This window comes from Equus quagga, unplaced genomic scaffold (genome assembly GCF_021613505.1).
Source record: "Equus quagga isolate Etosha38 unplaced genomic scaffold, UCLA_HA_Equagga_1.0 197157_RagTag, whole genome shotgun sequence".
Classification (NCBI taxonomy): Eukaryota; Metazoa; Chordata; class Mammalia; order Perissodactyla; family Equidae; genus Equus; species Equus quagga.
Window position 1 is genome coordinate 1 of NW_025798086.1, and position 14,329 is coordinate 14,329.

At 50.9% G+C, this 14,329-nt stretch overlaps 1 protein-coding gene across 1 annotated transcript; it reads right to left on the reverse strand.

The window, feature by feature from the left end:
- Positions 1-770: 770 nt before the first annotated feature.
- On the reverse strand, positions 771-12,991 carry LOC124233338 (feline leukemia virus subgroup C receptor-related protein 2-like). The gene is made up of 8 exons (XM_046650482.1): positions 12,980-12,991; positions 12,465-12,587; positions 11,109-11,212; positions 8,069-8,179; positions 6,956-7,061; positions 6,694-6,805; positions 6,061-6,116; positions 771-2,454 (listed from the first exon to the last, which is right to left on the reverse strand). Exons 1-8 carry the CDS (start codon positions 12,989-12,991, stop codon positions 2,377-2,379), a joined length of 702 nt encoding a protein of 233 aa, XP_046506438.1. The 3' UTR covers positions 771-2,376.
- Between the last annotated feature and the right edge of the window lie 1,338 nt (positions 12,992-14,329).

The window sequence follows — 14,329 nt, forward strand, 5'->3', positions numbered from 1 at the left end:
AGGCATGCATCATAGAAGTGTGATTCCAGATACATAAAGACAAGGACCTAGAGTATCTAGCAGACACTATGGCTCTTAGATTTCTTTTACAGCCCAGGCTTGGCTCCCTTCCCAGATGATTTTAAGGAGAATCGTACTGTTGTCTCTCTCCAGCTAAGAACTGCTAACAGAGCTGGTGCCAGAACGCCCCAGGCACAGTGCACCTCTCTAGGGAAGAAATGTACAAAAAACCGATGGCAGCAGCATATCCAAGTAACAGCCATAAGGTGAACGCGACTGGGAGGGAGAGTGGCAGTAAGTAGGACAGTTCGGGAGAAAAATGGTGACGGAGCTGCAGGCGCTGAGACTGCGGACTCCGGCCAGAGCAGACTGGTGCCAGGCTGGGGTGACTGTAGAACAAACACCTCGGCCACCCTCTGAAGCAGAGGCACAAACGACAGTGGGCCCTCTCGGCAGCCACGCTCGGGGAACTGTCTTGATGTGTGCACAGCATGGAACGCGGTCAGGGTCACGTGATGGGCGCTGAGGCGCAGCACCCCCTGGAGGTGGACAGTAACCTTTACAGCCTTGTGTGTAAAAGATAACCCAGGTTTCCAGGATGGTAACATGGATGTAAACAGGGCCACTTCTGTGGAAGGCCAAGGAGCTGCTCCTCCAGCCCTCAGCCCTCAGCCCTGCAGCCCTTTCCCATACCCTCGTCCTCAGAAATGTGCGAGAGTCCTCTGGGGACTGCCAAACGCCATCTCTGCCCCCCCAAACAACAAAGCAGGCCATGTGAAGAATCTTTTATCGCCCTAAAACATCTGGTATTACAAACAGAAAATACAAACTGTTTTTAAAATAAAGCAATAGATTCAGTAAACATTTGGTTACCACATTTTAAGGGGCTGAAGAGGAAAGACCTTTCTCCTTATCGCAAAGTAAGGTCCACCTTCTCTCCAGCTCCCTTCCACTCCTAACTCACTCCTCCCACCAGAAGTGAACTTTTATTACGACAGAGAGTCTGTACACACACCCCAGGCTCCCCTCGGGCAGTGGCCTAAGCAGCCCAGCACTGCAGCCAGCGCAGGCTGCCCCGACATGCTGCAGCCAGGGCCGTGGCCACAGCAGATCAGCATGGTGGTCAAGATCACAGCTGCTCAATGCACAGGAGAAATGCAAAATGTCTTACTTTCAGGAAAGGCAACCCAAGCTCATGAGTAGAGCCAGACAGCAGGCTAGGCAAAAGAGGAGGTCAGCTTGAGATGGTTCAAAGGGAATCCCTTTAAATTGAGAACATCTGATAAAGAGTGTTGCTCGAGGGGGTGGGTCCAGATACTGTCCCCACGAGAGGTGGGATACGCTTAATTCAGGCAGAGAATTCCCACATCAATGGCCTCCTTCCTTCTGCCCTTTTTTCTCATCTCAGAAGCAGTGTTGCGTTTTCAGGCTGGAATGAATCAAGATTACTTTTCAGCAAGGTTACAGGAAGTCGGCTGGGATTTCCCTCCCTCCAGAGAAAACAAGCACTTAGGCCAATGACCGAGTTTCTCAAGCCAACGTCCAGATGAAGGCGTCAGAGGTGACTGACACACACAGAAGTGCCTGGGCAAGGACTTCTCTTTAGAAAGAACCTTCCCGTTCCCAAATCAAGTACCAGAGTTCCCAAATCTGGGCCTTCACAGACGCTCAGAAGGTGCCCAGCAGCCTCGCACACCTGGGCGGTAAACTTGGCCAAATCGCTTTCTCCTTCGTGGTCACAACAAAGCTTTTCTCAAGTTTATTGATGTTGGTTTGATAGCTCTCAGGAAAGAGGGTTTGGAGACAGACCCCAAGGTCAGGCCCAGAGAATCGAGGCCCAGAGTGCCGATGGGTTTGCTCCGATGAAGGTGGTTCTGATGGCGCTGTCTCTCCCAGAGAACTCAGCAGTCAGTGAGGCACCATGGACAACCCTCATCCAGAGAGCGGCCGCTCCCGAGAACTGGGCTTCGAGGGGTCTTAAGACACAAGAACAAGTTAACATCCTGAATGAGCTCTCCTCCCGTGATCGTTTTGCAGGCCTTCTCCATAAGGGAGGAGAGGAAGAGGGAAGGCAAACCCCAGGCCAGGGCCGGCCCCCAGGTCCTGCACCAGCCTCTCCCGACACCAGCTCCCCTGACCCAAAGGGGGAGGGGCGGGGTCGAACCTGCATTTGGTGAAGGGTGCCATTTTCCCCGACTAGACCACACGAGCTCTTGCATGGGCTCCAGGAGGCACAGGCCCTGCCATCCAGGCCACAAGCATTCCAGCTGCTTCCCTCCAAAAGCTGCTCCAGTGAAGACGTCTGTGCTGGCAGTGAGCTGTGCTGACAGAAGTGGGGGATGTTCGTGTTCCCTGAGTCGCCGCCACCTTCCTCTCTCAGAAATGCTCCTCAGAGAGGGCCGAGGGGGCTTTGCTGGTATGGCTCTCCTCCTCCTCTTCCTCCTCTTGGAGCTTCTACAAGGCAAAACAAGCAGGCAGCCCTTTGGGTAAAGAGACACAGGACTCCACCCCACCTGGAGCAACGCCTGTCAGTGACGCTGTATCAATGGGAAACACAAGAGTCAGAGGCCACTCCACATCCCCAACAGTGAGCAAAGGGAATGAGAAAACAGCCTCCAGCCCCTGCCACAAGTGTGCTTCACACACATACACACACATGCCCCATCACAATGCCATCAAAGGAAAACCAAAAAAGGCCAGCTTTCTGTGATGCCACCTCTGCCCACCATCCCACTTCGAGCGCCACTGTGCACTCTCTCTCCCTCCCCATGCTGACAGCCTGCAACTCACCGGGATTGAGCCTCAAGTAGCTGGCCAAAGTACCCGGCCCGCGACTCCCTCAGAAGTCCCGACTACCCCATCTGGAGGCACCCCCCAGGATGAGGAGCACTGTTATAACATGCATGCAATGGATGCGACAGAGACTTTAGAAAGGCAGGATGCCGGCCGCATATATAAGCTCAGTGGATGGAAACAGGTGTCTATAATTTGTGCACAGAGAAAAGGAGCTGGTAGTTGGCTCTGGCTTTCTCAGGGAGGGGGGCACAGGACTAGGAGAGTCTTCTGGGTCACACTTGTTAGGTGGGCTTAGAATTAAATTTGGTCTGGAAGTCATCCCGTGGGGCCCCTGGGTGCACAACGCCACCTTGGGCACTTGTCTGCTGGTTTAAGGAGCACTTTGCTTCTTAGCTCAAGGGTTCGTCTAGTTTGCTCGAAGGCCTTGGGCCCAGGCACAGGACTGCACGGTCAACGGCACTCGGCTGGGGAGAGTGTGCAGGGCCAAGCTGCAGTGCAGGACCGATGTGACACACGGTGCTTCTGCCCCAGGGAGTGTCGCCTGGCCAGTCCACGGCAGTGGCAACAGCTGGGTAATCCATCCTTCGCCTTCTCAGTCTTGGTAACCTGCCACCAGGTCCGCCTCGGCCATGAGAAGCCTTCGTTAGGCAACTAGCAGCCTACTTAAGTGGATCAGGCAGGCTTTCTCTGGCACACACGCGCACACACACACGCCTGCCTCCGCCAGAGCCAGCAGCTTGAAATCACAACCAGAAGCCCAGGTTAGTGGGGTCAGAAGCACAGCCCCTGCCACTGTGGCTGAGAACTACCGACTGGAGGAAAAATGGAAACCGAAGATTTTCATAGTCGAGGTCAGTTGTTACACCCCTCCCAGAAGTTCTGCCTCTTTTTACCAAAACTATACACCTCACTGATTACAAAGAGCAGCTCTGTCCAGATCTGCTGTGGGCTGTGTCTTCCCCTGGCTCTGATAATGAATTCGTGTGCTGGGGCGCAGGTCTCGCTTACACTCACCACCACGGGGTGTGTAATGATGGGCTCCAGAGGAGGGGTGCTCTGTGACAGCCCTGGCTTCCCTGGGTGTCAGCCCAGCAGGACTCTGATCTCCCCCTAACACTAAGCTGGCCCAGATGCAAGTGAGGGACAGAGACGCGTAGTGAGTTATCCAGGGACACCAGCATCTCCTCCTACTCAGTGCTCTTTCCAGTACTCCACACAGAAGGTGACTGAGCCAACACCTCCAACCTTGATTAACCACGCGGTCCACGTGCACAAGGATCTGGCTGCAAGAATAGTGAAATATTGGAACAACCTGAACATTCAACAAGACGAAATGGAGATACATGTATATGGATATGAGGCTGTAAAATGTCATGGTGTGCAAAGGTTGTAAGCTATATTAAGTAATCAAGCAGAGCAGAAAACCACATGTGCACAAGCATACGCATAGAAATGTTACTGGGTTATCTCTGGGTGCAAGGATTGTAGGTGACCTTTACATTCTTCTTGTCTGACTATATCTGCCAACGTAAACACAGATTATAAAGTAAACATAGAAGAATGCCATATCACTTGACACAATATGTCACATTCCACATTGAAACCTTTTCACGAGAAATCCATCCTGGTTTAGTACAGGCACCTTTTCCCAGGCTCACTATATAGCCACCAAAGTGTCCCAGATCACAAGGTTTCCTTGTCCACGGCACAGGGAGAGCCGTCTCCACAGTGCTAATGCCGGGCCCCTCCCCATCTAGAGAATAGCATTTCTGCTCCAAGGCTTTCCCTGTCTCCCCACTGAGTTTCCTGCCCTAGGCTCCTCCTCCCACAGGCTACCTGCCGCTGCCTGCCAGCTCTGGAGCATGAGATCAGAAGACAGATAGTAGAGAACTAAGGTCATCATCTGACTGCCAACACATATCCTTAAAATGCTAAACGTACCTCTTTCAGATCCATTTTTTCCCTAAGAAAATTGGCAAAGACTTTTCAAAATGATAAATACTCAGTGTTGGCACTCATTCACCGCTACAGCAATGTGAATGGGTAATGCTGATGGTAGCTTTCTAGAGGACAGATTAGCAATACATTTCAAAGTCCTAAAAATGTGCTTGACCACTGATCCATTTCTCAAGGAAATACTGTGCTTAAGAACATGCACAAGGATTCGGCTTCCAGGACATTAATCACAATATTATTTATAACAGCAGTTGGAAACAATCTAATGTCCACAGGCAAGAAAACTGTAAGACAAATCATGGTTTATCCATGCGCAGTCATTAAAACACTGTGCAGTCATTAAAAGTATGTTATAAAAGACTAATGACCTGATAAAATGTTCACAACAAGTGAAAAAGCAGATACAGGAAGATTCCATTTTTGTTTTAAAAAAATACATGTATATGTGGATATAGACATGGATAAGTAAATGCAAAAAAATAACAACTCATCTCTAGATGATGCTATTACAGGTGATTTTTAAATATTGTACACTTTTCTGTATCTTTTTGTTTTTCTACAAAGAATGTGTATTATTTCTGTAACAGGTTTCAGTGTTTTCTTTGTTTTTTAAGAAATATCTCACTTTTACTCCTTCTCAGATTTGATATTCCTTTCATCCTGGATCAGATTTGATACCTAACATTTTGGTTGAAACAGTTCCCAGCAAATTTGAGCAGATGGGAAACACTTCTCTGTTCTAGATCATACTCCTGGTCCTCTCCCCTTCCACTGCCATCAGCTCCTGCTTCCTGAACTGTGTCCTTTTAAAGCCCTACTGGCAGTCCATTGGCTCCAGTCCCTCCATCCCCATCCCACTGCCTAAGCAGCTGTCATCTGCCACCAGAGCCACTGCCTTGGGGCCACCACCACCCTGACAGAATGGTCAAGCCTGGCTGCCACCTCTCCTCTCCAGCCACGGGCCCCAGGCTGAAAGCAGTGGAGCCAGGGCCTCAGGGCTTATCTCAGGATGAGGGGTGGACACTACTCAGCAGACTGTGACAATAGTGATGTCCTCTGGGGACAGAGCAGGGAGGCCAGGACAAGGGCAGGAAGTGGGAAAAGAGCCCGGGAAAGCGCAGCAGAAATGCAGTGCTGAAACACCCACTGAGCAAACTCTGGGCGCCATGTTTGTGAGAGTTGAGATGGTCTCACAGCCGCCATAAAACCAGTCCATTCTGGGAGCTCCACCGGCCCCCACCGATGCAGCCACATCCTCAGCAAAGCCAAGAACTCAGAACTCTGCCCAGCAAGCTCCCACATACTCACATTGTCAGGAGTTTCCTTGTTTGCTTTCTGCCTCCGGAGATCTGCCTTAATGAATGCTGAGGTCGAGGGGTCGAGAAGGAAGAGCAACAGAGAAACACAGTTATCAAGCCAACCAATGGTCAACTTCATCCAAGGGGGAGCCCTCATTTTCCCTATGATCACAGGTATCCCAGACCTACTTCACATATTCCAGAGAGCTGGGGGTCCCATCAGCCACCTTGATAAAGCCTGCTGTCCCTGACAGGCAGAAGCCAATGATGACACTGACCTTCATAGATCACCTGTATTTGCCAAGGAGTTGGCACACATTGCTCTAATCCTCACAACAATCGCCATTTTACAGAAGAGGGAAGGGAGACTCCCAGAACTTGGTTCACTTGGCCAAGGTCAGATAGCTATGGAGATCAGTGTCATGGTCTGGGATTCAAATGAGGGTCTTTTGGCGCCAAAGCCCATAGTCATTCCATCAATACATGCTACTGCCTCCCAAACAGATTCCCTAACAAGGACCCTAACCTCCTGCATGTGTACCCCCAATCTGTGTGATCAGTCAAGACACTGGGGTCCCAAATTGCCAACAGCGTAAGCCCATAGGCAGCCTGAGTGCCATCTTGTCCTGAGGCCCTGACTCACCAGTGAGGACTACTCCAAGGGTGAGGAACACACACAGAAAGATGTTTGCAGGCATGGCCCCATACTTCCCGATAATCTGGTCCTGGGCAATGGTCAACATGATCCCGAATACCTGGAAAGGCACAAAAAAGAGTGGAAATAAGGGCCCAGCCAACTAGCCCGTGGAGGAACTCAGCTCCCACAATGCAATGCCTACATCAGCCAAGCCAGGCAGGAAACCAAGAGCCACTGCTTTGGGGCCACTACCAAATAAGAACCTTACCTGGGCAGACACATTAAGGAGGCCAGACGACATGCATTCTGATTCTGGGTATGTCAGCTCCACAGCAAACTCAAATCCCAGAGGGAGATAGCCAGTCATAAAGAAGCTGAAGGCCAGACCACAGAACAAGGTGATGGAGAATGTCCAGGCAAAGCAGGATGGGCAGCCTGCCTCCTCCCTTAGAACTCCTTTTCCTGTTTGTTTCTTCCCATCAAGACATGCCTTGAACAGATCAGGCCATCCCCTAGGTGGCCATACCAAGTAAGAGAGACCGCTGCAGGCCAGGAGGAAGTTCATATGGAGGCTTTGTGCTCAGGGGGCCTCTAGGGGTCCCCTGCTTCTTCTCTGTCCAGCCATCAATGACAGACAGAGTCAGCATTTACAGAAGGGCTGGGGATGCCTGGAGTGTTCAGACCTCAGCTAAGAAATTCTGTGTCCTGGGTACACAGGCCCTATGCTGGGAATGGGAAGTTCCTGGATATTGAACAGCTTCTCCATGACCCTCTGCGACCTGGAAGGAGGAACTCAGAGTCCTCATTATTTCCCTCCACAGAGCTGCCGGCTAAGAAGGACTCAGTGTCTGTCTGTCTCTCTCTCTCTGAATCTCTCTCACACACACACACACGTACTCATGAACTGCCTACACAAAGATGATTGGGAGGTAAAGCTGAGCAGGCCCCTCTTCAGGCAGGCCACTCATCTTCATTTACAGATGAGGAAACGGAGGCCCAGAGTGGTTAAGTGATGGGCCCGTGCTCTAATAGATAGTCAGCAGCAGAGATGAGACCAGGACCAGACTTTCTGACTCTCAGCTCTGTGTACTTTCTGTGACCCCATGTTGTCCCAGGCAGAGCTGAAAAAGCCTCTGAATATGTCCTAGCCTCCCAGAGGTCTGTGAAGGACACACTCCATGCCACAGCAGGGATGGGCCTGGGAGCCCGAGGTGGCCTTTTGAAGTGCTGCAAGTAAACAAGACTTTTGGGCACCATATCTCCATCCCCAGAGGTGAGTGAGAAGGCAGCAAAGGGATCAATATTGCTTCCTAGGATGTCACCAGCTCTAGGAGCCATGAGATGGTGCTTTCCAGGTAAACAGCTTAGAGGTGAAACTTACCCCATTGTGCCAGCGGTGATGAACACTACCCACAGGTGTCCCAGGTTCAAGGTGAACGTGTACACCACCATGCCCACCAGAGTCATGAAATAGACCACCAGGATTGTCTCCCTACAAGCAGAGGCAAAGAGGTTGAGTCATACACTTCTGACTTTAACAGGATCATTCATTCATTCATTCTACAAGTATCTGTTGAGCACCTGCTGTGTGTCAAGCCGTCTGCTGTGTGCTGGGACATCTGCTCTCATAGAACTTTCTGTCCAAGAGGTCGGTGGACACTAAACCAATGATCACACAAATAATTCCTGAAGTACACTGTGGTCAGTGCTAGAAAAGGTGAGACCAGGGAGCATGAAGCTGTCTGCTGCACGTGTGTCCTCCTGCAGAACCCTCTCAACGACATCTAGCAGCACCTTGACTCGTCATGTCTACCCACAGCAGTAAGGGAACAGCCTTTCCTTGCCTCATCCTGCACCAAAAAACTAAACAGGACCAACACGAGCTCTGGTCAGGTGGCAGTGGCATGCAGAACTACCCCAGAAGCCATCTGATTCTGCTTGCCTGCTGTCCCCATGACCCCATGACAATGCTGGGCAGTGTCATTAGGTTCTCTCTGTCTTCTCTGAGTTCTTCCTGTTGCCACGTGCACAGTAGCAGCACAGCTTTTCCTGCTGAGTCTGAACCACTCCACTCCAGACAGCAGGACTGAGAGAGGACATTCTCCAGCCCTGAACTAGTGCTTGACTCCAAAGCCAAAGCGAGAAGGCTCTGCCCACTCCCTGTGACATCTCCCTGTGTCTGTCCCCTGGGAAGGACCAACAGCAACGTGCTGGTTTCGGTTTCAGCCTCACCCTGATTGTGCCCTCCACACGTGTCTCCTCCCGTGCTGTGCACTCAGGACTCTGCTGGGCCCTGACTCTGCCGCGGGACCTGCATTCCTCTCCCTGCCCCACTCACTGCAGGGCCCGGCTCTGCACAGCCCTCCGCCCTCCTGCCTCGCACATCAGGACTCCGACATGGAAAGCTGACTGCCTTCACTGCTTTCCCCTGGAGCCAGAAACACAGCTGGGGCGCCAGCAATGCGGACTGAGGCTATGTCCTACTGATACCGCATTTATCAGGTGCCAGGAATTCTGCGAAGCACTTCACAGGCATTTATTATTTCACTCAACCCTCACAAAACCCGGGCAAGAAATGCATGACTATCCCTACTTTTACAAATGAGGAAACTGAGGCTCAGCCAGTTAAGTTGTTTGTCCAAAGACACCTGTTGAGTAAATGCAGGACTGGGATTTGAACCCTGCACTCTTTCCGCCACAGCACCCAGGAATACTAATACACTGTGTGGTGGCATCTTTGGAAGAGCTTAAGGCCAAAGCCTCTGAAGGAGGCCCCTCCCACCCAGTGCTCAGAGCTGCTGAGGGTAGAGGAGTTTCCCCATCCCCCACCCTGCAGAATGCACCTTCATGGACACCAGGCTCTCTCGCTGACCCCACAAGCTCATCTTTGCATGTTTGTTTAATCATAGCTTCAGTTTAAACCACTGACCCATCTTTCTAGAAGAACTATCTATAGTCTCAGCCTGACATCAAGGGATCGGACGACCCAATTTCCAGCCTCCAAACCAAACAGAACAAATCTGGGAGCCTTAGGGAGGGGAGAAATGTCACCGAAATAACCAGATCACAGAGCTCTCACCTCCTTTCTCTGCCTGCGTAGTACTGCTGCCTGCAGGAGTGGGACATCAGGGGACACCAGGAACTGGTGACGCTTAGGTTCTGAGGTGTCCTCCCCAGCCCTTCCATTGTATTCTCCAGTTCGTCTGAATCATCTGGCTGCCCACGTCCCAGCCCAGCTGACATTCCAATCCCTCCCTTCTCCTGCCACAGGGCAAGCCCTGGAAAAAGGGACCCTGCTGTTCCCTGGCTTGGGGGTGGCCAGGCCTCAGGGCTCTGGTGTCTGGCCGTGAGCAAGCAATTGACAGATGGCAGAGACGAGACGGCAGCCAAGCTCCACCAGCAGTAATTAAGCCAACCCGGGCTCCTCGTCATATTCAGCCAAGCTGCCACATCCCCAGGGATGGCCTCAATGGGCCTTTGACTAGGGTGGCCAGATTGAGACCTGGTCTGACCACAGCCTCACAGAAGCGGGTTTGTGTGGAGAGAACAGGTCTGCTACTGTCTGTCGCCTCCAGACACTGGGAACTTTGGAGGCCTTGACAAAGCAGCCCAGAGGACTGCCCTGCCCCAGCGCAGGACAACCCTGGCAGCTACCCTGCCAGCCAGCATTAATTGAGCACTCACTGCATGCAGAGGACTGGAAGGACACTACAAGAAGAGAAGGATGTCGGACGTCTGTTCTCCAGAGACTTTTCTCTAAGGCTGACTACTGAATTGAGACCCTGGGATTGCTTTTTACAAATGCAGATTCTCCTACTGAACTGGCATCCTGAGGGTGGGGCCCAGGAATCCGTATTTCTAACAAGCATCCTGGATAGCCTGGCGTACACTAAAATCTCAGTGGGTGTTGGGCATTCAGGCCCAAAGCACATCACAACATTTACCAACGAGGTGTAAGCAACTGCACGATAATACACTGCAAACTGGAGGAAGCACAGAGCACCTTGGCTGACGCATGGGGTCCAAGAGGGAGCCATGGGCACTGGGCAGTGGAGCCACCTCCCCACTCTGCTCTTTGGGGTTTCCGCAAACTTCCCAACTGCTGCCATTTTCCCACATTCATTTGTATTTCTCCCTCTTCTGCACCTTGCACAAGCTGCTTGGGGGCTGGGACTGGGCAAGGTGCTGTGCTTGGCCTCATGTCCTCCACCTCAATCTTCCGAAGATCTCCACGGGGCGGCTATTGTTTCCCTTATTTTATAAATGGGGAAACTGAGGCTTGGAGAAGATCAATTTCAGCTGCCTGCTTGACCACTCAAACCCCCAGCTGCCACACCCAAACCTTTGAAGCCGTATTGCTAACGAATGTGTCACTTCAGAACATGGGTCCCCAGTTCACAGTCCAGGAGGAAGTGACTTACTTGTAGGTTTTGGTCTTATCCAGCCAGATGCCTGAGATCACAGCCCCGAGCATTCCAGCTATGACGATGGTCAGGCCGATTCTTCCAGCGTTCACTTCTTCCCCCTGGGAATCCACAGCCCAGATGAGCACTCAGTGAGGGGACAAGACACTGGACAGGGCACAGTCCCCATGGCCAAGGGGCAAGGGCAGGCAACTCGGGCTCCATTAGAGCCAGTTCTCAGAAAGTACCAGGAAGGTGGTCTGTAGGAAGCTGCAGTGGGGAGAGAGTCCTAGAATGGTTGTTCCTCCCAACATAACATACCCAGAGTGTGTGCGTGATGCTGGATGCTGGGGGACCCAATTCTGTCCTTGGAACCACTTTTGGGTAGATTTTTTAAAAAATTTAATCCTGACAGCAACCCTTTGATTTCTCATTATTCCCATTTCACAGATGGGGAAACTGAAATATGTATATCCAAACATTCCATCCTTAGGTTTTGAGCTATCAGGGCCAAAGGAATAGGAAGGTGAGAGGTACACATTTTTGAGCGCTTATTATAAGGCAGACGCCATGCTGAGGACTTTACACCATCTCATTAACTCTCATAATTCCCCACCATAAGGTTAGGAACCAATAGTCCCCATTTTACAGATGAGGAAACTGAGGCACAGTGGGATTAACCTGCCAGCCCGAGGTCATGAGGCATTCATTAAGTACACAGCTAGGATTTGAACTCAAACCTGTCAAACTCCAACTCTGGAACGCTGAGCCACAGTGGCCACCACCTCCCAAAGTGGGAGACCCTCGTCCTTTCAAAAGAGGGCTGGACCCCGGATTTCTGACTCCAGGACACTCGGAATCCCACTCCTAGTGTCCAGCCCTCACTGATGCTGGAAACATTTAGAAAGTGTGTTCAGTTAATCAACTAAGAGCTCAAATTAAATGTTGCTAATATTTTACAGATTAAATATTTCCTATGTGATTCTATATGTCTATATGTTTGCCTCGTTGTCACCAGTCACCGTGCTCTGTGCTTTACAGATAAATACTAGATGTGAATACATATATATACACACACACGATATTATTTACTTTCTAATCCTACAAGTAATCTTTCAGGAAGTAATTACACTTCTTTCACAGAAAACAGACTGAGAGCTCAGAGAGGCTAACTAGCTTGTCACACAGGTTAGCACCACCAAAGCTGGGGTTGAAACCCAGGGCCACCTCCCTCCAAATCCCATAAGCATACACCACCATACCACGCCGCCACGAACTACGGAGAACCAAGAATTAACCAGTGCTGCAGCTCCCACCAAGACACACTCAGAAATCGCATTCTCTCGGTGCAGCGTGCTTAGGGAACTCCCTTACCGGGTAATGCAAGATCACCATGTGATTCAGCAGAGTGCACAGGGCATACAAAGCACCAGCATTCAGACCTAGGGAGGGAGAGAGAAACAGAGCATTAGGGTCAGCCTTCTGCTGAGGCCGTTGCTAACTTTTCGCCCCAGTAGTCAGGGAGAGTAGAAATGCTCATCCTCGTTGCCACGGTGAGTGGTGTCCTCAGAAAGAAAACGCCAGGGCGTATGAGGCTACCTGCAGTGTTTCTCAAAGAAATATTCCAAAACAACCAAAAGTAACCCTTTGAACCTTTCCTTGGCCACAACCATTGCCCTTGATCCCTTTAACTCTGCCCTGGAAACACAGGCTCTGGAAACTATGACTTCCAAGTCAGAACCGTCTACATTCCTCTTAAGTGTTGGCTGGGCCTATGGGGTCAGTGCAACTACTGGCACCTTCCACTTCCTCCTGATGACCTTTCCCCTCTCCAGACTGGTCCAGACCTCTGACCCCTGATACCACTCCCTCCGCAGGTGGCTTCTCACCTCTTTCTCCATCCCTCTTTCAACTTTCTTCTCAGATTCAATGTCACACAAATTCTTATATTTGAAACCAGAAAGGACCCTAAAGAGCATTTAGTGGACTCTCCTAATTCATCGACTCATTCAACAAATGCGTCACCCAGAGAAGTCCCTAAAACATTTTCTATGTCTAGTGCTTTGTTTTGAAGTTGTGCTTGCTCACAGGAACCAAGGCAGAACAATGCCAGGGGGCCACACTGCACAACCAGCCCAACCAGAAAGGTCCAAGATGGCAATGGGGTGCCAGGCGCAAAAGGAAATGTGTGTAAAAGGTGCCGGGTGCAAGAAGGGAAGATCTGTGCATGCCCCAAATGCCCCCCTTCCCCTTCACATCCCATAAGAACCCTGCTCACCCTCCCTTGGAGAGAAGGTGTTTTAGAGCGGGAGCTCTGCCTCCTCATCCATTCATCAACGAAGGACGTTTCTGCTCTGCTCCCCCGAACCTGGGCTCGTTCTATGGGCACGAGTGGCTCTGGGCAAAAGGACCCACTTGTGGGTCACTGGTCCCTTAGGGCTCAGTAACAAATGGAGCACCTAGAATATACTGTAAGAATCCGGGTCCTTAGAGAATGAGGCCATTTGTCCAAAGTCATACAGTGAGTTAGTAACTGGATCAGACGGGAACTGACCCAAAGGAGAAAGGGGCTCCTGGCCTCCCTTCACAATAACGGTGATGGTGATGATGATGATGCTGGCAGCAGCACATACTTATGTACTAGACACTGTTCGAAGCACCTTACATGTTCTAAGCCTCATAACAACCCTAGATGGTAAGTAATATTATCTTCCCCATTTTATAGACAAGAAAGATGCACAGAGATTTTAAAAACAAATACAGAGGCCACTCAGTAATGCCCACCAGGGGTCTTTTTAATTTTAACTAATTTTGAGGCTCCCAAGTCTACCACCGGCACACTTGACCTTAGAACCACTTAGAAGGGTGGAGGACAGCCCGTGGGCAGGGCAGCCTCAGGAGTTCCTCTTCAACGGAACCGGTGCATGGAACCCCAGGCCACGGAGCCAGCCAGAAGCTATCCTCTTGGGCCCCCAGGGTGATGGCTCAGGTGCAGGGGAGGGATATGGCGTCCCTGGTTTAACACCTCACAGGAGCTACTGTTGCTCGTATTGCCTCCGTGGCATAGCTTCCAGGTCCCCATAAAGGGCAGGCCAGTGAAAAGAGTCCCCATACTCAGAGACGCACAAAGAATGGCTTCCTACCAGATATGAAAAGGTCTCCCAGCCCAGCTGCAGTCATCTTATCCCAAGAGGTCATTTTTATCATAAGCAACGTTGCCTAAATGCAGATGACTTACG

Excerpts from the sequence above, each read along its gene's own strand:
- LOC124233338 (XM_046650482.1), bottom strand. Across the intron at positions 11,213-12,464 it reads TGGTGATCTTGCATTACCCG|GGGGAAGAAGTGAACGCTGG; the intron begins GTAAGGGAGTTC and ends GTGGATTCCCAG. Across the intron at positions 2,455-6,060 it reads ACAAGGAAACTCCTGACAAT|AAGCTCCAAGAGGAGGAAGA; the intron begins GTGAGTATGTGG and ends TTTGCCTTGTAG.